This window comes from Mugil cephalus, chromosome 1 (assembly GCF_022458985.1).
Source record: "Mugil cephalus isolate CIBA_MC_2020 chromosome 1, CIBA_Mcephalus_1.1, whole genome shotgun sequence".
Lineage (NCBI taxonomy): Eukaryota > Metazoa > Chordata > Actinopteri > Mugiliformes > Mugilidae > Mugil > Mugil cephalus.
In genome coordinates, this window is record NC_061770.1 from 10,629,140 (window position 1) to 10,652,303 (window position 23,164).

At 42.1% G+C, this 23,164-nt stretch overlaps 2 protein-coding genes across 3 annotated transcripts; one reads left to right on the plus strand and one right to left on the minus strand.

The window, feature by feature from the left end:
* Positions 1-198: 198 nt before the first annotated feature.
* Positions 199-18,545, minus strand: ift122 (intraflagellar transport 122 homolog (Chlamydomonas)). The gene is made up of 29 exons (XM_047592925.1): positions 18,390-18,545; positions 17,459-17,525; positions 17,274-17,358; positions 17,126-17,204; positions 16,964-17,040; positions 16,775-16,841; positions 16,536-16,682; positions 14,979-15,054; positions 13,946-14,137; positions 13,392-13,530; positions 12,796-12,998; positions 11,757-11,894; positions 11,388-11,552; positions 10,979-11,176; positions 10,649-10,789; positions 10,126-10,179; positions 9,734-9,895; positions 8,799-8,965; positions 7,876-8,047; positions 6,512-6,614; positions 4,626-4,766; positions 4,395-4,492; positions 3,478-3,578; positions 2,381-2,546; positions 2,181-2,298; positions 1,980-2,108; positions 1,327-1,403; positions 1,035-1,199; positions 199-837 (listed from the first exon to the last, which is right to left on the minus strand). The coding sequence occupies exons 1-29, from the start codon at positions 18,431-18,433 to the stop codon at positions 751-753; spliced, it is 3,558 nt and encodes a 1,185-aa protein (XP_047448881.1). The 5' UTR covers positions 18,434-18,545; the 3' UTR covers positions 199-750.
* Positions 18,546-18,553: 8 nt separating this feature from the next.
* mbd4 (methyl-CpG binding domain protein 4) lies at positions 18,554-23,060 on the plus strand. Of its 2 annotated transcripts, none has more exons than XM_047592945.1 (8): positions 18,554-18,710; positions 18,858-19,109; positions 19,215-19,948; positions 20,930-20,995; positions 21,103-21,237; positions 21,318-21,467; positions 22,592-22,695; positions 22,771-23,060. In XM_047592945.1, the coding sequence occupies exons 2-8, from the start codon at positions 18,874-18,876 to the stop codon at positions 22,771-22,773; spliced, it is 1,428 nt and encodes a 475-aa protein (XP_047448901.1). In that variant the 5' UTR covers positions 18,554-18,710; positions 18,858-18,873; the 3' UTR covers positions 22,774-23,060. The 2 variants fall into 2 exon arrangements, with proteins under 2 accessions (XP_047448901.1, XP_047448893.1); XM_047592937.1 differs by having other exon boundaries at positions 18,555-18,710; positions 22,802-23,060.
* Positions 23,061-23,164: the final 104 nt, after the last annotated feature.

The following is a 23,164-nucleotide window of genomic DNA, read 5'->3' on the forward strand; positions in this document are numbered from 1 at the left end:
CCACTGCATAATGCAGAGCTCAACCCGCAGCCCTGAGTGTAATCAGAATCAGTGGGATATACTGCTCATAATACGCAATCTCCCTCACACACTCTCTGACACGCACCCAAATCCTAAAGTTCAATCAGAAATAAGTTAACGGTATTAAAGTTAGCTGTTTAATGATAAGAAAAGAAAGAAAGAAAACCCACAGTGATAGAAAATGCCAAATGTTTTATTTATTCGTTGCAGTATAAAAAAATACATCCTTATGACTTACAAACAGGTGAGATATCCTGTACCGTTATCAGACATACAGTAAAGTAGAATGCACATGTTGGCAGAGTATCTGATCTTTGTGAGTAATAACGTTGTCTGACATTACATCAAAATAGTGTTTTTCCATATAAATGTATTATTCTAGTGATATTTTTACCCTGTGCACTCATTTAAAGCGATGATGTGATCACTGACAGCACAAGGTAATCTCATCCAGTAATCCCGTCGGGTTGATTGGCTGATGGTGCACTTTTGGTACACTCTATATAATGACCAACGCACAAACACTACACATAGTACTTCAGCCATTCATCCTCGGATAACAGAGAGGTGCTCTTGAGAGGCAGCTTCAAGTAACCCACGTACGAACGGTATACCACGAGGATGGTTATGCTACAGCGCAAACATAAATACAGAGGAAAGAGGAAAGCTTAGCTGCATGGTACATATAGTAAAGTGAACTGTCTAATAGTTGCTCCAGTTTTAAGTAGATCAGTTTGGTTCGTCAATGGGTCTGCGACAGTAAGGACAACAGTTGTGCTGCAACACCAGGAGCTCATAATCCTCACTGTGAAACATCTGGGAGAAAATGGAAATGGAAACATCAGAACATCCCAGAATAAACAAACCAGATAAAACGTGTGATATGTGAAAATGCACCCAACTTGACAGGAAAGAAAAGTAATAAAAAAAAACCTGTGGTAGTCAAACAGAAAAGACTATGTGGCCGTGGACACGGCGGGTTATAGAAGCTGTGTGCATTATAAGTGCTGTACCTTGAAGCAGGTGGGGCACATTGTGATGCTCACATCAGGCAGCAGGGAGCGGAAGTATTCCCACTTGAGCGGCCTGGGCCAGCGTTTGATCAGGACGTCCCTCCTGCTCATGGAGCGCAGCACCGAACGACTCACCTTGACTGGGACAAAGTTCGAGCCTCCCTGCTGTCGGGACACACAGACAAACACATCCACATTCTATTATGGACTCCGCCCTTTCACCCTCACCAGCTGCTTTGCCCAGTTGGCAGAATATTAATCACCTCATCTATTTTGTCCTTTCTCTTCTTACCTCAAAGCTCATTTTGGCTGTGAATGGATCTTCCTCCGCATCATCCAAACCGTCATCCATCCTCAGAGCCTGTGACTCTTATAGTCATTGAGAACAAATAACCAGTGCATTTTACACAGTTTACACAGTAGTAGTTTTTACTCCCCCTATGTTCTCTGTAATTATATTTTCAAAACAAGAATACTCCCTGACAGACTATTCCAAGAAGCGGAGTGTCTAAAATCGGTTGTGCTTGTCAGTCACATCGTGGCTCTGGAAGAACAGAGCAGACCTCAGTGCCCTTGAGTGTCTGCTGGCTAATGCAGGTTAATCCCTGCACTAGTGCTGTGGCTATGGCTCTCGGAGGGTTAGTGTCATTAAGATGAGACAGGAGAGCCTCACTAACCCTATTAGCTCAAGAGCTAAGATGACTTAGTTCTGACAGCTTACCCACAAGCACAGAATCAAGGCCAACACAGACTAAACAGCTTCTTGGAACTGTCATAAGGAGGAGGAGAGCCACACGCTTCGTTTGGAAGAGATGCGCTGTGTGTTAGGGCAGGAATAGAAAGTCTGAGGACTAGCAGATTGAGGGCTTGAAAATAAAACATAATCACATAAATAACCGGTTAGCTTGCAGTGTACGTGCTTCTACATAGATGATCAAAGGATACCACCATTGTCCACATCCTGCCATTGGGCATCCCTCTGATCCGTGTGAGGAACTTCCAGGTCAATAAGAGACAGAGCCTCCTCATCACTGATGCCGTCTTCCAGGTAGAACTGCACCAGGGGGAGCACCTCTGTACACGACATGTGACACGTCAAAAACAAATTCCTCTCACGCAAATACTGTGTGCCTGTGCGTCACAGACCATATGATGAAGCCGAGTAGATGAAAGGCTGCCTGCAGTTGATGCACACGCTGCCCTGGTTGTTCAGCAGGGGGTTGTTGGTGGAGCAACGGTAGCACATCATTCCCTCAATCAGATCCTGCAGGGCACATGTAAAGTTTTAACCCATACAATCAAGAACGGGAATGATGATTCTGTTCGCGCTCGGGTCGTTAACGCACCTCACTGTCGTGGAAGGGTTTGGAGCGAATGGTGAGGCTGCCCAGCTCGATGGACTCGTGGAAGCGCGAGGGGACGTGCAGCTCCTGGAGCTTCTCGTAGGAATACCTGGCAAGCTTATACGCACCCAGTTTTCGACTCTGCTTGGCCAACGCATACAAGGTGTTACTAATAATAATAACCAGGTCAAAGAAAATGAATGTTAGGAGAAGCGTGTGCGCACGTATATTGTTACAGTGGTGTGGATTTATAAATAGTAGTAGTTTGTATTAAGAAGTACAACTGTGCTCAAGCAATACCTTGGTTAGTTACTTTGTGTGCATTTTGTTGTGTTGGAGATGAGTAAATTGTTGCTTATTTGTATTTATATAGAGACAGATTGTTAGGAGAGCAGCTCTGAGAGTGGCAATCACAGGTCAATGAGTTGCAGCTGCAACAGCTCTACGCTGGCGCTTCTCCATCACTTAAAACTCAACACTGTTCCTCTTTTTCCCTCTCCACTCAGCTACTCTCCAGCTCCTCCTACACACCCAGTTCTGTTCAACGGCTGGAGCTCTTGATAAATGCATGTCCTCCTATTGTGTAACTTGTTCAGTGCAGTTCTTTCTGCGACACCGTGTTTTGCTGCTCAAACGAAGTCCAACGCAGTCTGGATAAGTCTATAAACCAAGTTCAAAGTTTTTGGAACATTTTAGTTTGGCTACAGAGGATCCGAGCGGCTCAGCCTGACTTCCTCAAAGGCCGGGCTTTTCCTTCCGCATACCAGCCTCCAGCCTGTGTGCGACTGCCTGGCTGTGTCTGAGTGGTCGTGGGTGACTGCGTGTTTGTGTGTACTTGTTCAAATTAAAATGGATTGTTCAGTGTGATTATATACGTATACATTCGCAAATAGTTTAGTAATCATAGCACTTGTTTGGACTACAGAGAATGTGCCTCTCGCTGACATCATCTCCTCCCCATCATCACCCCTTTTCTTTTTCTCAGCATCATGTTTTTCTCGGTGGCGCCAACTCTCCCGCGTTCCCCATATCGTTTTTCCACCGCTTTGGCGTATATTTGCTTCCACTAGTTAGTTCTCCTTTCTCAAACGTCAGGATACACTTTAGATATGCCCGGAGGTATGTCCTTGGTGAGGTTGTTCAGCAGGAACCTGCAGATGTTGAAGAGTGTCTCTGGCATGTGGGAACTGAAGGGCTCATCCTGGAGATAAAAAAAAAAAAATAAAAGATGGATTTAAAAGCTCCTACTCCCCTTCTGATTTTTTCCATCCTGGACTAAAAGCAGTCTAACATGTCAGTTCCTCATCCCTCCACAAAGTGCACTGCAAAGGAAAGATGAATTGTCTAAAAGAATCACTAACAGCACTTCAGAAAGTTTATAGTTTAAAGCTATAGTAGCTGTCTTGAAGAGTTAGAGTGAGATATAGAGGTTTCCTGCTCTGGTCTTGATCACAGCAATGCCCCTGCGTTTGCTGGGGTGTGACCATAGCCGAGCAAAAAGCTGAAACAACAAACTGAAAACACTGACAGAGGCCAGGTCAGCCATATAGTGCTCATAAGCAGGAATCGCTTGTTTGCATGTGGATTTGGGCAGGAGGCATCGAGAAGACCACTGATGAGGTAGTCGTTTTGTTCTATTTAACACCTGATTACCACAGTGATAGGCATGAGTGCAATGTTCCCTTCCCTTCAGTGAACTGCAACTTGAAGTTAATGCCCTCATTTCTCTTTTGTTGACTTTAGTTAATGCTCTGTGCATATCTTAATTTCTCCCTCAACCTGAGCCTTTATTTTTTTGGATTGACATAATCTTGCAGAGCCAGACTTCCTTTTTTGTCAAAGAAGAGGGAAACACGATTTGAACAGAAAGCCAACCGCACTGTAGGTACGGTTTACAGGGATGGGCTTTTTCAGTCTAACAGCCAATCAAACGGAGGCATCGAGATTTTTGTATGGTCTGACAATGCAAGATTAATTTTGATAAAGGATTAAGTTTGATAAAATGTTGTTTCCTCACCGTGTAGCGCTGAATGGAGCGGTAGACATGGTAGAGCTCGGCAAGATGCTGAAAACGCTCAAACTTCTTCAGCATCTCATCTCTTTGTTCTTCACTTTCTGGCTCAGACAAACATAGACAACACAAAACAATTAGATTATAATTAAGTAGTAATATCAAACAAACAAAAATGCATCAAGCTTAAATGTTAAAAAGTGGTGGGAGTATCAGGGTCCTGAAGATATATCTCACCTCTGGCAATGTCGAGGCACTGCATAGACAGCATCCAGTAATAATACCCTGCATCATTGAACCGGTTCTCCACCACTGCATTGTGGGTAAGCTGCTCCAGGACCTTCACAGCTTCATTCTGACGGCCGGCTTTATGAAATGCTAAAGGGTCAAAAACAAAAGTGCTGTGGAACGGAATACTGCTTTATGCCCTAGAGAAATTGTCTAAAGTTGAGGCAATGCTCGATTTAAAAGCCAATCCAAGACACTTGTTTATTTTTTTTAGGCAGCGTTTTAAACGCTGAGATGTCAGTTCCAGTAATTATTACATTGGCAGAAATTATTGAGACGTAGAACTTTGGTTCTCACTTTATTAAAGTTTCATTTGTAAAGGCAGTGCTCCTTGTGTTGACTGTTCAACGGTAATGACTCGTGTCCTGCTTCGCGAGGAATGCAGGGAAAACATTTTTACGTGTGTCAACTAGAAACTGAAACTCTACCATGTGAGTGACAAAAATAAGCATTCGTGTTAATACAATTGTTAGACACAAATGGGAAAAAATGCATCCAATGCATGTTCAATAGTGTCACTAATCCAAATAAATAAATAAAATACAAATACAGATTTGTGTTATTCCTAAAAGATTAACAAATGAACATTTGAACTTAAAACACACACACACATAAAGGTATCCTGATATTTCACATTTCACGTAACAATTTGCATTAAGTTCTTTCCGAACAGGAAAGCTGCTCCTGAATGTCAAGCATCAGACGTGAGTTTAATTGGGCATCATGCAGTAACTAGAAGCAGATTTAAGGAGTCGACTCCATCGTTGACCTCGCCCCTCACAACCACAGGAGGGTTTTGGCCATATTAGTGGCAAACATTTATCAACTGGTCTAAGTGGATAAAAACCACATTGAGCTGGTCTTAGTCACTGTTAGTACAAAGCACACATCTAATTCCCCTTACAGAAGTGCACAACCACAGGCTGACAAAGTGGCCGAGTATAGCTGTGGTTTTCTAGTCGAAGCTCCAATGCAAACAAATACACTTTACGTTGTGCTAAATGATCAACACAACTTTTGAAATTTTTGCTTTTATTTACATAGGAGATCTATCAAACTCTTCATCATTCAAAATATCTTGGAAAAGAACAAATGAAATCCTGTGACTCAACCTGAAGCCCCTGAGAGTCCAGGTCCCAAATTTTGGGAGCAACTGAGCTTCATCTAAAGTCCTTAAACTATGTAACACACCAATTCCGCTGAGTTCAGCAGCGTCAACTGCTGTGTTTCTAAAATTGTTGCTGAGAAGTACCAGTGCAGCGGACAGGAGACAGGCCAGAATCTGAGACATTACAATCACTACTAACACAATACTGCATCACTGCCTGCCTAAAATACACACAATCAGCAAAACTCATGGCCATAAGCAAGCGCCAATACAATCAGGCCTGTTCAGTCATGTGTTCCACATTGAGACAGGCCGAGGCAGATTATGTAGAAGAGGAAATATGCCTGCTGAGATCATAATTATAAATCTATGAGCTGATTATAACTATGGTTACAGTTGGTAATCATCATCAGAGCTGCTTGTAGTACTGGTGATTAGGGACATGCATGCATGTCATTCAGTTAACAGGCAGCCAAGCTCTGGCCTGCACCACTCCAGCAAAGAGGATCATGTTTTATGGTGAATAGAGAAGTTCTTAAGGAAGTAGTGAAAAATGTCCGCGTCCAGAGCTGCCTGGGCTTTATCGCTTCCATATGTAAACACTGGCTGCTGAAGAAGAATTTAAAGTTCACAAAAATAATAATCCCAGAAATACACGTTTTAGAGAGGATCCCACAAAAGGCTGAGTACAGACGAAGATAAAGCCCCGCTGGTGATGTTTTCTCACCTTTCTGCGCCTCCTCAAAACGATCATTTTCAGCCAACCACTGGGCATAAGGCACAAAGACATCGTACTTGAACTGTGGGTGCTTCTCCACCAATGAGAAGGCCTGGTGAATTGACAGGAGAAAGGACATTAGTAGTATATTAGAAGTATACAGATGTGTATGTTTGAGAACAGAGTTGGACTGGGATACTGCTGACTAGGTAGGTACGAGTTAGCACATTTTCCAGGGAAACAAACATTCCCTCAAGTCAAAATAATCCTCCAAAACCTTATTAATTAGGGTAAAGAAAAATACATAAGCTAAGTTGATTTTACACTCAATTAGAACTGTGTCTCTTCTGCTGTCTAAATGACAGGATATAATAGGGCTGCTGCAGCTCCCTGTGGACAAATATTTCCGCGTCACAGTGACTAATTAAGCTAAATGTTCTGTGGCAAAACCTGGGCCAAGAAACACACACTAGTCATAGCAAACTTTAAAAGAGAGAGAAAGTGTGTGTGTGTGTGTGTGTGTGTGTGTGTGTGTGTGTGTGTGTGTGTCCCAGTACCGTGAGCCCAAAGTTTTTTAAAAAAAATACTTTGTTTTAAAGTGAATAGCATCCATATGGGCCATGATGTAACTCTGGGCTACAGTCTGCCCTGTCTTCGTGTCCACCGCTCCCTGTGAAGCACATGAACCCGTACTGTGGGTCCTGCTTTCTTCTTTCTCTCCTTAAGGTTTAAATAAATATTCCAGTCGTCCTTAGACACTACATTACAACCCTGTGATTGTAATTTGATGTTTTTTTGGCTCGACTGTTTCAGCATGCAAAACGCCAATGTGCATCTCATCAGTGTCACATCTTTTTACCGAATTCCAGACTGTAGACGGATTAAACAAGTGTTATATTTTCATCTTATCTGTGCAGCATGATCCGCCGTGATGGATGAATTTGATTGGAAGGAGAGTAGAGCTTTAAGCTGATACTCTTTCAGTGCAGTGGAGTGTTTTGAGCTTCTCACTCCCTAATCATCGTGTGGGCATGGATTCAAAGAAATCCAAAGCTGGATGATTAGCTCTGTAGTGTGTGTGTGGTTTCAGTTTGACGGCGTATGAGGAAATCAGGCAGACATATTGTCTTCTGCTTGTTTCCATTCAACTGTGGTTAGTTTAACGGACATCGCATACTTTTCGATTGTAACTGCAAGCCCGAACAAGCCACGAAAAATAAATAGAGCAGCTTGGTTTATGGTGTGCGTTTCTGAGTACCACAGCAGTTTATTAAGTACAGTCCTAAGTGTTTCACATTGTATTTATATGGCTGTCCCAGGACTCTATATATAAGTCATGATGAGCAGAGCAGGTGTGCGTAACTGTGTCAGACCTCTTCCCAGTGTCGGGTTTCTACATGCAGGTGCACTAAAGCCTTCAAGTCCCCCATCTTGGAATAAGTCTCTGAAGCATAGCCATGGTGCTTCAGCCTCTTGAAGTGTAGTGCACATTTTGCCAGTGGCTCACGCTCAGCTTTGTCCAACTTCCGGGCGATATCAATCAGCCTGGGTGTGAAAAGAGAAGAAAGAACACATACACAGAGGGCTAGGAAAGGTAAATCCACAAATTGGTGTTCGCTATATCCAACTATGCTCGTGACCCCAGAAAGAATGGGAATCAGTCAGGGTCGCAAGTCGAATCTGATTCAGGTTGGGGGAGTCTGGCCGTGTTTAGCAGCAGGGTTAGTTGCACTGACCCACTGGTAAAACCGCAGGAGGCTTACAGCACACAGACATCGGGTCAGATGATGTCAGCGGGGAGCTCTGACATAACCACCAGATATCAATTTGTCTGGTTTAGACACAAAAACGTCACTCTTACTACTGATGTACTAGTAAAAAGTAATGGAGATGTAATTGTTCCTTGGTACTTTCTCAGAAGGTTTCTCCTAGATTTTGACAAACATGATCTTGACATTTACTATTGCTGTGGTTTTGTGCAACCCAGCATGCAACACAGACAGCGATTTAAACTTCAAAGCATCAATTTAAAGGTTGTAAGTCTTAATAGGAAACTCTGGTCCGCTGCTGTGCCTCCCGTCATTCCGCTAATCACACAATATTCAGTCAGAGTCTATGACCATAAATCTGACTCAAGTTTCCATGTCTGACAATAAAATCCAGATATTTTAGTGTGAACATTTTTTACACAATTTCACTGTGTTCAAACTAGTTTCGCCATTTATAATTCATTCACAGATAAAGTGACATAGTGGCAGATTGATCCGTTATGTTTAATACAGTGACTGACACCTACATGTCTGCCCAGCCGTGCTCGCCTATGATGTCGATAGCTTTGAGATGTTCTCCCGCTGACAGGTACATCTCAGCTGCTGCCCGCGGCTCCTTGCTGCTCTTAGCCCAATCCGCCTGCTTAGTCATCAAGATCCGAGTGCTCTTCGGGTCTGTGGCTCCAACAAACTCCTGCAATAAGGATTCTGTAGTTAAAAATTAAAACTTTCTTTTGATGAATGAGTAGAGGAGTTAATGGAACAGACAGACAGAACCATGTGGGTCAAGTCTGAGGCAGGAAGAGGAAGAGAATCACACAAACAGTGGCCGGCTAGAGGGCCCTCTTCTCCGGTGTCCATCCTACCTAAAACAAACAGCCTGTGGGACCAGATGGCCACATAGCCACATAAATATACAGCAGCCACATCAAACACACATACAATCTGATACACACACGCGCACAAATATACATGAACGAGTTATGACAGCGTCATCTGCTGCAGCAACGTGAATGTAATGCCGATGATCAAAAGTGTCCCCCCCACATGTAAACACAATAAAGTATAGATTTGTCTCCGCTCCCTCTCACCTCCCCATCAAAGTGTTGAGAGCAGACATTTGCTTTATTTCTCTCTGTTTGTGCTCTATTTCCAGCTCTCACCATGTATATATATGTTATGCAAGGATATGTGTGCAAAAGTAAACCGTCTGTGTACTGATCAGGAGATATATGTGGAGATTTTAGTGATGTATGAGGAGATGAAAGACAGACGGTAAAGGGGGGGCTGTCTGAACACAGAGCAGGGCCCCAACTTGGCATAACTGCACACGATGAAGAAAAACATATGTTCGAAAACTACTAAAACATGCAGGGCTTCACGGGTCTGTCTGTCGGTATTGATACAAAGGTATGTTGTATGTGATCGCCCGTGTGTTTTTGTCAATGGATGATTTAACCACCTTGGCGTAATCAAACATCCGCAGGTCAGTGTACATGCTCAGGGCTCTGGATTCGTGGCCAGTACGTTTGTAGAGCTTGGCTGCCTCGTGGAATTTCCCCTGGTAGGCATAGACGTCTGCCAGGAACAGCTCGTTGTCGTTCTCACCCCGTTTCTTCCTCTCCTGAAAATCAGTCAACACAAACACTAGCATGTGTGCCGAGATAAATAGTCACAAGAATGCCCTGTATATATACACGCAGACACACAACAGTTGTGCACATGAGTTCACACACATGTTGAGTCAAGCAACAGCACTGAATAACTCGAATAATAACTACCATGATTCACAACAGCATGACAAAACACAATTTGAAATGAATGCATGTTTTTTCCTTCAGAGGAAGGTATTACCTCAATGCTATTGATGAGCTCCAGGTAGCGCAGGTCTCTGATCCTAATGAAGGCCTGAAAAGAAAAAGGAGTGTTTCAGAGGATTGCTTCACTGAGTCTGATGTTTTGTGTTTTCATGTGCATAATTTTCGTAATCATCCTGCCTGGAAGATTCTTGACTAACAATATTTCCTCATCCCCTCATCTGTTCGAGCAGACAGCAAACATTTTTCACAACCGTCGTTTCCATTCGCCTATATAAAAACAACTGTCTAAAACTTGCAAACATGTCTTCTTTCCATCGTTATTTTCACATCTTTTACCACATTTGTGGTTTGACTCTTTCAACAAAGTCATCTTGTTGCTGGAATGGTGATGGTATGCAGTCTGCAGTGTTTATTTGGTTACTTGGGTAATGTCCACAGAGTGATAATGAGTAATTTGCAGATAACTCAACGTTATCGCTATGTCTCGTTTCACTGCATGTGGTTCATTGTGTGACTGCATTGTTCTTGATCAGACAACTTGTGTTTATTTGACTAGCCTTCTTCGCAGTGTCAAAGTCAAGTCCTTCCAGAGCTTCTGTAGCCAAATCCCTCCAGTCACTGTCAGTCACACCAAGGCAGGCGATCTGATAGGCCTCCTTAAACATCTTCCTCTCCAGGTACTGGTACATAGGTGCCGACTGGGCAGAACAAAAACAAGTATTACAATTTTTGTCAAAAATAATCAGTAATGAAGAAAACCATGGAATAAAACCTAACCTAAAAAACCTTAAAGTTTTTCTTTGTAACACAAATGAATACTGTTAAATTACCACATGAATCATCCTCCCTACCTCCAGATTAGTTGAGGCTAATAAAATACTACCCACCTGAGGCACCTCCACAGCAGACATCGAATAGACATGGAGACAGAATATCTTAGAGCCATTGTAGCCGACCATAAAGCCTTGCATCTTCTGCTGGTGTACAGGAAAGTTGCTAGCTTTAATGTTGAGGTAGCCGTTCCCAGAGAAGCACAGCATGTCCTCACACTGGGTGTTCCAGGCCACACTGTTAGCGTTGGGCTCCTACAGGAAAAAGTCAACAAAAAGCACGGGAATGATAAGGTTAGAGGTGACTGTTGATCACAGACCAGTCAGGATTATTTAAGTGACCCTGTTCCTGTACCCAATACAAATAATTAACCAAATATTCATGTTTCTATTTTCGTCTAGTCCGCTCATTTTAAAATCTTCTAGGTTAGGTTTCGCTGGAATAGCCTTTCTAGTGTGTGCTGACCTGAAAAAGAAGTTCTTTACTGTTGATGTCATAGACCAGGAGGGTGTTGTGCTCATCCACCACAGCCAGCTTATTGCGGGAGGCGCTCATGTCCAGGCAGCGTACGGACGTCGACAGTTTTAGCAGCGTGATTGGAAACGGGTTGTCAACAAATATCTTCAAGATCTGGAAAAACAATCACCAGCAGAGTACAGTCAGAATTAGGAATCAGTACCAATGTTTGTCGAAACCGCGTCATGACTTGCACAACGAATCATGTCTTCTTCATGGAGGAAGCAGTTTGTGTCTCGTTTAAATTCCTGGACCCCTGGCATGTGCCATGTGCCTAGGATTACATAGTGTGGGAATGCAATTTTTCGAAATACTCACAGCTCCATTCTTTAACCCTACAAGCAGGCCCTCTCTGCCTGGCGGACCACCGATCACTTTGATGTAGCGAATTAGAGATTCCATCACCCATTCTTTTTCCCTGACACTGGTGAAGGACAGGCACTGAAGCCTCTTCTCCTGCACAAGAGCGGGGTGGGAAAGGTGAGAGCAGAATTATATATGACGAATGAATCACTGACTGGTTCGGTAAAATTATTCTATTTTTATCGTTTCACAGTCTGTTAGTCTCACACTTAACATTTTTTCAAATACACTTGTAAATGTCTGAATGATCTAGCACGTTGTTCTTTTAAACACTACAAAGCATGGCTCGGTGTCAGAAAAGTGACGCTATAAAGATAAGCAATGATTTGATATGACAGAGGTGTACACAGCCCATATGAACACAGCCCATTTATGTGATCTAAAAGCCGTCGGAGGTATGAAACAAGAGTATGCCCGATGGAGAGATCTAAAGCACCTCTGTCACACACAGACAGATTTAAAAGGATATAACCTCTGTGTTATGGCTGCTCCTCCTCCTTACCACCCCCTGTCAAACACACACAGACGAGAAGCAGAGAGGCACCCCAAGAGACACCCGCTAGTTCAATGGACTGCGGCCCGTCCCCTTTTATTCAACTGTCTTACTTTACCTAGTTAAAAGACGGTTGAGAAGGAATGCGACTCAGACTCCAGAGCACATGCACAGCTGGAGCCTTTCACAAGCTAGGCAGAAACATCTGGTGGACAAGCAATTTAATTCCTGGGCTGTTTGGGCTAGTAATAAACGGCTAAACAATGATGCACTCTGCTTTCATCAACCTCTTGCACAATCAAGAGTACATTAGTGTAATTTACAAAGGACAACAGTGTCACTGGAGGTCAGTGGAATTTAGTTTGAGATGTATAACTGAATCAAACACAAACACAAAAAGCTTAAATTAAGTTTTTTGTATTTAGTTTTGTAAGTACGTTTTTTCTTAGCTACACCTTCATGAAAAATATACCACAGAATAACATTGGAAAGTCTTCTAACCTGACACAGAATGATATGCTGGGAGCAGACCACCAGTAAATTGCATTCAAACTTCCTGCAAATTTTCTCCTTGATGCGGTAGTGCATGTCCGAGGAGTCATCTGAGCAGAGCTCATAGATGAGGATCTTCTCTGGTAGCTGGATGGCCAGGCGGTTTCTGTAGATAGCAATTTTTTTCACCAACTCACGACACTTGATCCTCACTGGGAAAAAACGAGGAATGAGAGAGTAGAAAGGTAAAGAGAGTGAGGAAGTTTCAATTATGTTAAACTGTACATCCTCTTAGATAAGTCTGAATTTAGTTTTATGTAAAATAATGAAATACTGTCACCTCCTATGAACTCTGAAAAATTATCCACCCTCTGAAAACCAGCCAACTGTACGCACTTCTAAAAGATATACTTGGTCTCTATGGCTGTTGTGAAAACAGGAAATTGTTAATTTAATGTTAAACGTATCTGTAATAATTTTTGCATATTCCTAAATGTTTACTCTCTCTATACTTCTGATAGTGTCATTGGGACGTTATCGGACATATTATTTGACATCCCGATAGGATCTTCTGTCATGGACTTCATTTCTGAGAAAAAGTGCACCTTTTTGCTCAGTGATGAGGTGCTGGACAATGACGTCAGTCATGCTGTCTCTATAAGCGTAGCGATCCTTGTAGAGGCCGTGAACTGTACTGAAGATAAGTTGGTAGCAGGCGATGGTCCCATCCTGGCAGCCCAACACCTTGACAGGAGACAACAAAGTTGCAGTACATCCTATTAACACTTCTGAGAAAAGACTGTGAGAGTGGGAAAATGTTCCTGTTGTTAAGGCATCTACACAGCAAAACTGAGAGAAGCTGCCAGAAAATGATTCTCTCCTGTGTGCCTCGTCGCTTTCAGTTAAATATAGGGAAAGGAAAAGCTGTAAGGGTGTTACTGTGCAACAAAAATACCTTGCGTGTCTGTGTAGTTAAGGAGGCACCGTGTTATCAGATCAAGAAAATGTATCAAATTCAGACTGGCACCCTCCACATCAAGTCTGAGCTTTGGGTGTCTTGCATCACATTCTCGTACCGCTTCTCTCACTACAACAGTTACTGTTACTTAAGGATGGTGATGACTTCTCTTTGCATATGACTTCACAGGTGCAGACCCACCACAAAGTTGGAGTCAGGCTTAACACGGCACGTCCACACCCAGGCATTCTGCTCTCCGATGGTTCCTAACCGCACCCCATCTTTAGTGTAGAGGGACGCCTGTTTGTCTGAGCCACCCAAGACTATATACTCGCCCTTGGAGAAGTAGCTGACGCAACACGGGTCATAGGTGAGACTCCTGTCCTTTCCAATCTGAGACAGACAAAGAGAAGACATTCAAATAAGAATAAAAGAGGTATTTCTTGTGTTTATTGTACAGGGGCCTGGGCCAACAATTCCCACTGTCTGGTCTTCTGTCAAACATCAAAGTGCTCGGTAAATCTAGCCATTTCTTTGAGTGATGAAAAGATAGACAAAAAGGAAGTGTTTCTCTGGTTTAACCAGCTTTTATTGTATTAGTGTTCAAAGTCCATTTGCACAACATCATATTAGGTCACCCAATTCTGTACATCTGTTTCTTTTCACCCTGGAAAAAATGCTTCCCTGACGAACCATAGTTATGCTCTTCCCTTGTGAACAGTGTGTGGTGTTGTAATCAAAACAGAATGTTCATTTAAATAGATAAATCGCCTGATGACAATATATGAGCCTGAGGCATCACTGCAAAGTAATGAACAGTGCATGTTTGTCTATAATTGCAATATTGCCTACAGGGAATTTAGGAGGAAGGAGGGATAGTAGAAGGGGCCATTAAAGCATAGCAAGATCACTTTCAATGTGTTGTGGTTTCAATCGACCATGACAGCTTAATTACACCGAGAAAACCAGATCTTTAACTCAGAGTGTTTCAAATATTACATAGTTTGGACAAACAGACCAGAGTATTGTTTTTTCATATGGCTAAAGGAACATTTAGCAACTTAGATCTTCTGGCGTTTTGCATAAAAGGTCATGGGACTGTCTACATTTAATCTGCCCTTTAGAACAGTAACAATAGTCAGTATAAAAAATTGCCAAATTGTCTGTACTTTTAGAAATATTATGGAGGTTTAAAATTCAGCTTTGTTGTTTTTTTATATATATATATATTCACCTGCTTTCCACTGAGCTGATAGAAGGAGAGATGTTGACCCCAGTCTGCCACAGCCAGAATGTCATTGTGCTCATCCCTGTGAAAAAAAAGCAAAATGTCTGTCGGCATAAGTACTCATCATGTCATGTCATCCAGTACCGATGGCGGTTTGTGTATTTAAGTAACGATGACAATGAAAAAGAGAGAGACCACCCTTCAACTTACAATATGTCTGAGCCCTTTCCCCCTTAATATCAATTGGAACTCTTGCAGTTTTTTATCCGGAACACTTTTAATTGCATGCCAGGCCAGAGTGCTGTATTGCACGGTAAGCCTATGTACCTGTGCTCCAGTGATAGTGATTGTGAGAAGAATTCCTCGTGTCAAAACTGACAGAGCATTCCTTAATTCCCAAGATACTGAATCCGTAGCTGCTCAAGAATCGCTGCTCCCTGGCTGACCTCACGCTCTGGCCTCTGTGCAATGATGATAATTTATGAAGGAGCCCAGTCGTAAATTGTCTGCTGTCTCTCATCACTGCCATCTCTACTCGGCATTTTTTTTTTCATCTTCCTGTTGCCCTTTTCTTTCCTCAAATAACCTGTTCGGTAGTCCTCTGTAGTGACTGTAGGTGCACTCTCTGCTTGGGCTGGAGGGGGAATCAGGGAGCAGCAGACAAGGCATCACCCAAGGCATCATAAGCCTCTCTCACACAGAAACAGCGGCACCACTGCCACCTGCTGGCCTGTTGGCCAATTCAGTCAAGAAGCAATTAAATCCAATTTGTGCATTGTTATTTAGATCTTGGAAACAATGGATACATTTACATGGACAACATTTCTTGAACCCATTGATCAGATTTGAGATCACATCTTACTGTTTGCAGAGATGGTAAATAAACTGAATTGTCACGCTCTATTATTTAAGGGTAGGGATGGCTTCTCTGTGAATATGGCTTCACAAGCGCTGATTCACCATAAAGTTGGAGTCAAACTTAACACAGCAAAGATGCTCAGTAAATTGAGCCAATAAGATATGTCAGTTTATAGGCCCTAAAACATTAATCAGAATATAGTTTTGTTGACATGATGCAGGTTCTACCTACGTGGATTGTCAAGTCTTCCTGTTTTATTGGTAACACATAAAAGTGTTTATGTAAAGATGGTGACCAAGACAGACCCAGTTTGGTTGTCTTTCTCTCTGTGTAACCCTGCGATAGACTGGTGACTCCAGAATGCAGAATGTGCTCTCGCACAATGACAGCTGGGATAGTCTCCAGTCCTGGACCCTCCAGAGGACAAGCAGTTACAGAAAAGGAATGAATGAATCAATGTTTGCGGCTTGTACCTCCATGTTTCCTCCCAGAAACTCATTACATTGATCTTTGGTTAGTCCATGCAAAGCAAACCTGAGAGGAAAAGGGGTTTGCATATACTCTATATTAATATTGACAGATTAAATAAATTATTAAGTTTTGCAGTCCAATTTTTAAGTGCCTCCCAATCAGGCCAGTCTATCACAATTGAGGTGATAACATGGCACCACAGTATCATAACACAAAAAGTAATAAGAACTAACTTAGAGGGATTCCAGGCTATGGACCAGATGGGGGAAGAGGAGCCTCCTGGACGCTCTATTTTGACCTTCTCCTCTCCATTCTTGTTCCTAATGCTCACCACTCCGTTCATCATGCCAAGGGCAAGGTACTGTCCATCGTTTGTCCACCTACAATCAAATGAGGCATTGCAACATCAATGCATCTCTTGAAAATGTACTGCTGTTGCATAAAGAAATAAACAGCTAAAGATATCACTTACCCACAACATGTTATTTTGCTGCTAACTTTATGTTTGTTCACAGATTTTTGCTCTGGAGACCAAAGACCTAAAAATGGAAGATGTTCAAAAATATTCAAAACTCCATGTTAGTTTTCACTCTGCTTAAGATATTTATATATAGAGAGGATTCTGGGGTCCAGTATTAGCTCAAACTCAAGGTGCACTCACCAAAGTCACCGGAAGAGCAGGAGGCAAGTTGGTGCGTGACAGGGTTGTAGGCAACACACTGGATAGAGTCATTGTGACTACAGAAATAGAATAACTTGGGATTACAGACTGCAAAACATGCTGTAATACCACTATGTAATATTGAGTGAAAGTGAGACTTACGTATATTTTAAAATACCCTCCAGTTTAGAAGTCCAGATGATGATACTTTTGTCTGCAGACCCTGAGGCAAACCTTTTACCTGCAGAAGAACGCACTATAAAAATAATGACTGATACACAAAAACGTAGCGTGCACACCAGTTAATTACCATCTTTGGCATAGGCCACACAGTACACTATGTCTTTGTGTCCTTTTAAAGGCTGGATGATGGATCCGTCTGTCGCATCATAAACCTGAAACAAAAATGAATGATCTGTAATAATAATGCAAGCACAGTGTATGCACTCTCCAGATATGTGTCCACCTTGGCCAAAGGAAACAGAAGAGCCTTACCAGGACACGAAGTCCTGCAGCAATAATGAGCTGGCTGCCATCTGGCTTGAAGGCAATGTCATAAACACTGCAAAAGAGAATAAAAGATACGTGCTGAAATGGTTTTTCAATAAATTGATTTGTTCATCTGCAACAGTCTGGAGGATGCATTCATCATCATTAATTAAAGGTGCCCTGCGGAGCGCTTGACCTCAAATAGTAATATGGAGCAGTTTTTATTGTTATGTTCTCCTTCAGTCAGTCTTGTGCATATGCAGATATGCTTGTGTGCACACAGGTGACAACAATACACACTGACACTGCTGCATTCACAACATTCCTGTAGCTTACATGTGGAGGTAACGTAATGCCACTAAAGACAGAGAGAAAGAATTCTGCGAGATAGCAAATATTGATGTAAATAATTATGGATTTACAGGAAACACTGATAATACTTAAAGCATACTGGTATCTATAACACATGCGATATTTAACAATAAATAACTCACTACGCTTCTTAGAGGAAACATTAAGAACAAAGTGTTTCAGCTTCTTAAACGTGAGAATTTGTTACAGTGAGTTAAAATGCAGAATATACTGCTAAAGCAAGAAGGTGTTGTACGCTAGATTCGCAGCTTCTCAAGTACAATGTGGAATTACCAAAGCCTTAAGTGACAGCTAGCTAGCGTCACATCAAAGTTTAAGGCGTTAATGTGCACAATAATAACGCGCAACATTAATGTCACGCAACACATTTATGAGAAAAGTGTTAAACTAATAATAAATAGCCTTCACTATCTTCGGTATTTGTTCATAAAAGACCTGCTGCGATGCTAACGATAGCTAGCGGGCTAATACTAGTTTACATAGCAACCGTTGCTAACCACCTAGCGTTTCCATCCCTGTCTCGGGCCTGGGTTCGCAGCTTAAACATACTCATGGAGACTCTTACCATTGTTCCCGGATTGTTTCCTTCCATGCTAGGACGGCTCTCATTTCCAACTTTTAAGAACAAACGGGACTGTTTGTTGTTTCTACTTTATCAACAGGTTGTCGCTGCTCGTTGATTCTTTTTCCACCAAGATCGGTTGTCATGATTCATTCGCACTGCGCAGACTCGGATGTGCTCGCTACTTCCTGTATTCAGCAAAAAGCCGCCGTGAGTGTTTAGTACGAGCTAAACGCCTGTGTTGACTTCAGAAAATAACTGGGACGACAGAGATCAGTCATCAAGCGCCACAGCCGAATGAGTCCCAGGTTGATCGATATTAATGTACGTCATGTACACTTAATATAGTTGTGATTTACTGCGTTCACGTCTACTGCAATATGCACAGCATGTATGCAGTGGTATTTATCGAGTTGGTGTGTTACTGTAAAATGTAGAGATGAAACGTTTATGTTGTTGTTGTAAATGTAGGTAAAGATGAACCAGAATGGCTGCTGATGCTGTAGTAAAAAGTCCACTGAAGGATGCGGACAACACTCATTTTCAAATACATCCCACAAGCTGTGGTGTCCAGCTGGAGACCAGTGGAGACGTAAACAACCAAAGTCACAAGGATGAGCATGAATTGTGCCAAACTCCCGCTATGCCCCATGGCTGGACTAGAGAAGTGAGGCAGCGGAAAGCGGGCAAAACAGCAGGGAAACTGGATGTGTACATTACAAGGTGACTCTGTGATTTCTTATAATCCTGTATGTACATTACCGGCCCTTGGATTTATGGATAAGTCCAAATAGATCAGTGTCTAACAGATTTCTTTTTTTCTTTAAGTCCACAAGGGCACAGGTTCCGGTCAAGAGCATCCCTGCAAGCTTTCCTCTTAAAAAGTGAAGAAGGGAATTTAATAAACCTCTTTGATTTCACCACATCTGGAGAAAATGTCACTGCCTCACAGATACTCTCCTCCAAAGTAAAGCAGAGGAGACAAAAGAAAAAATGTAGAGATGGACTGCAGGAGAAAACACAAGATGTAACAGAAAGGCTGGATGAATCCCTTAATGAAACTAAAAGAATCTCGTCCTCACTCAGCAGTAATACTGCAGATAAAAGAGTAAAGAGTGGCGAAGATACCAACCCTACTGACACCGATGTTACACCTGATAAGACTGAACATAAAACCGATGAGGCTGCAAAGTGTTGCATGCAGACCGCACCTTCAGAAACAGTGGACGATGTGAAGCTGCAGAAGAGCCCTCAGAGAGTGGGGTTGCTGAGAGAGAAGCTACTCAGGTTGGCTCCTTCCAGTAATCAACAAAACACTTTCATGTTTCACAATGAGAAAGCAGACTCACTGCCTTCGGTCCCAACTCTGAACATCGAGCCTTGCACTGAGAGCGAGAACGAAGGTGAGGACGAGCGAGAGGCAGATGAGACACACATTCACAGCAAAGGTGACAACGAGCCTAATTCTGAACTGGAAGCAGAAAGCCAACGGGAAAAAGAAGAAGAGGTGTTACCTGTCACCACTGGCGGAAGCTGTACACCAGTAAGAGATTCCCAGAATAGTAAGTGTGATGTACGCTGACAGTTTTTTTTTTTTTTTTTAGATTTCAATTTTAGCTTCCCTAGTATACTGCTATCAAAACAGTTTCATACTTTATTGCACAGTCAGAGACAGTTCTAGCTTGTTTAGTGCCTCCAAAACCTTAATCCACCTCGGTACACTCAATATATAGGCATAACATTATGACCACCTTCCTAATATTGTGTAGGTCTCCTTTGTGCCTCCAAAACAGTTCCTGACTCATCGGAGAATGGACATTGGCCTTGTGTCCTGTGGTGTAATTAGTGGGGGGCTTTGATCAGATATTTGATCAGTTTGGGATATAATGAATTTGGAGGCAAGGTCAACACCTTGTGCTGTTTTTCATGTTTTGTGAGTTGTTACTAAACTCCCAGTGGTTTTAATGGCAGATAGAGTATGTGTCTGACTTCCAGGTCATTTTATATCTAAAAAAAAATAAATAAAGCTAAAACAAAGGCAGGCGTTTCACCACTTATTCAAGCGGCCACTTTATTTCTAAACGACTGGTGGGAAGTTTAGGTCTTTATCGCAGAACAACTCAAGTTCCCATGCCTTGGGGCTGTTAACAACACCTGCAATTACAGGAAGGTGCTCAAATTAGCCTGCCCAATGTCCTCTTTTTTCACCATTAGTGACACTCTAATGAACCATTAATGGTCTGATACACCAGACTCCAGGTGCAAAAGGAAGAACCGTTAAGACTCTAAATGGCGTTTCAGTCCACATCTCCTGGCTGAGAGGGATTTTCCAATTTTACATAGATTTTTCAAACTATTTTCTCTTTCTGGCTAAAATGTGGATATTGTTGTCCTGAAAGGAGGGCCTCTTGTCATTCAGTTGTAATATATCTTAAATAGTATCTATTCCACCTTTTGTATTTAACGTTGTCCCATTTCTTATGTCCTACATGAAACTGCCGATAAACTTGTTTAACGTTCATAAATGTTTTCTCTCTGCTTAGAGTCGAAGGGCTCAGAAGCCAAACGGAAAACGAGCCCTTATTTCAGCGGGAAATCCCTCAGAGATGGTAATGCTGGAACGGTTTATTTCAGAGACGATTCCTGTGTGTATTTATGTATTGAACATTCACATCAATGTTTATGAAATTCAACCTTGTGTTTGATTAATTCTCAGGACTCAGCCCACCCAGGAGGAAGGTCTTCAAGAAGTGGACGCCCCCTCGTTCTCCCTTTAACCTTGTGCAGGAAACCCTTTTCCACGACCCCTGGAAGCTCCTGGTGGCCACTGTTTTTCTGAACAAGACAAGCGGTACGATCCAACATACACATATCCTGGATGTTGCATCAACCCCGCACAAAAACCTGGGATGTCTCCCTTATTCACTGCAGGAAAGATGGCCATTCCAGTGCTGTGGCAGTTCTTTGAGCGTTACCCGTCTGCGGAGGTGACCCGGGAGGCTGACTGGAGGCCCATGTCTGAACTCATGAAGCCACTTGGACTGTATGAAATTAGAGCCAAAACACTCATTCGTTTCTCAGGTAAATGTGCTTATTGGTTGATGGATTACAGCATCCACTTCAATTTACAGACTAGGTCTTCAGGTATTTTTTTAAATTTTCCTCCCCCAATTTCCTCCCACAATTTTTAATTTCTTTAAACATATATGTGAATCCAACATATTTTAGTGAAGGAATAAATTGAGGTTATCTTTCATTTAGCACTTCACTCATTCAGCGATACAGGAGCTGTCCCAACAGCGCAGCGTTTCACACTAGCCGAGACCTGTCAATCTAACCCTCTTGTACATTGGCTGCTTAGCCAATCACGAGGCCACACATTACACGCTGACTCTGTCAGGTTACCCTCAATTGGCCAAGAGCCTATTCAGTCCCCAGGTGAAATCCAAGACGCACACTGCAATATTAGCAGCAGAAGAGAAGCTGATCAGCCAACTGAGGCCAAAATGTCTTGGTGATTCACTGTCCCTACTACACTTAGCTTATGTTTAAAGTTAAAATTTGAATCTGTCAATTATTTGCACATGTTTGAAGTAAAAAAAAAAAAAGAATATTCTAACTTGTGTATTATTTGAGTAGCTTAATGTTGAAAATAATGATTTTAAATGATTAAATTATAATAATAATGTATATTTGTAAATAGCACTAGGCCAAGTTTAATATAGAACACATATAGTAGGTAGGGGGTCAGTTTGGGGGTCCTTGGCCTGAAAAACACTGAAGACCCCTGGCATACAGTGTTTAAATTACTAATGTTGATAAAAATACACACTCATTGGCCACTTTACTGGGTACATACTTTAGTAGTGTTCAATCAGACAAACTTTAACCTACAGAACTGGTGGAAGGTGCTTTTTTAGACCATTCTCTGTAATACTCAAATCAGTAAATCAGTAGTACTATACTAATACTACTAGTGTAAAACTATATAACCCAGTACACGTGGCACCAACGACCACGTCCCGTTCAAATTCCCTTAACTTACATTTCCTCCTCATTTTGGTTAGAACAGCAGCCGAGGCATGTGATTGGCTGATTGGCTTTAACGAGACATTGAACAGTTGTAGCTAATGAGGCGGCCAGGAGAGTGCATGGAGCTGGACGGGTGACCAGAAAACACTCACAGTGACTTTTCTCCTCTGTAGACGAATACCTGTCTAAACAGTGGCGTTACCCTATCGAGCTGCACGGCATTGGGAAGTACGGCAACGACTCCTACAGGATCTTTTGCGTTGGAGAGTGGAGACAGGTAAGTGTGACCCCGGCTATTTCCCTTTTCACATGATTGCCGTACTATTTAATTAATTCCAAATCATCCTCTCAGTAAAATTTAATTGGTGTTTTTGTGTCGAAAGGTGACGCCAGAAGATCACATGTTGAACAAATATCACGCCTGGCTGTGGGAGAATCATGAAACCCTGGGAATCTAAAATTAAGAGTTTGTTGTGTTGCGAGCAAGAAAATCTGTTATATCACATCAACACTGCATTATAATGAACTCCCAATTTTGCATTGCTTTTAAATTATGCAGTGATATTCCAAGATTAGCTTGTATTTAAAAAGTTTTACTCCATGTTGAATAAAATGTTTTAAGTGCTTTAATAATTGAACTGATTCATGAGTCTCTTGAATGTTTTTCTTAAGTAATTCCTTTTAAATAGATGAGATCCTGAGATTTTCTCTAACTGTATCTGATTAGTTCATTGTTAGAGGCTGAT

Coding starts and splice junctions, on each gene's coding strand:
- ift122 (XM_047592925.1), bottom strand. CDS start 18,433: ATGAGAGCCGTCCTAGCATGGAAGGAAACAATCCGGGAACAATG. Junction 13,531..13,945: donor AGCCTGACTCCAACTTTGTG/GTGGGTCTGCAC, acceptor TCTCCTGTCAAG/GTGTTGGGCTGCCAGGATGG. Junction 11,553..11,756: donor TAGGGTTAAAGAATGGAGCT/GTGAGTATTTCG, acceptor TTGTTTTTCCAG/ATCTTGAAGATATTTGTTGA.
- mbd4 (XM_047592937.1), top strand. CDS start 18,874: ATGGCTGCTGATGCTGTAGTAAAAAGTCCACTGAAGGATGCGGACAAC. Junction 21,238..21,317: donor TTTTCTGAACAAGACAAGCG/GTACGATCCAAC, acceptor TATTCACTGCAG/GAAAGATGGCCATTCCAGTG. Junction 22,696..22,801: donor GCGTTGGAGAGTGGAGACAG/GTAAGTGTGACC, acceptor TTGTGTCGAAAG/GTGACGCCAGAAGATCACAT.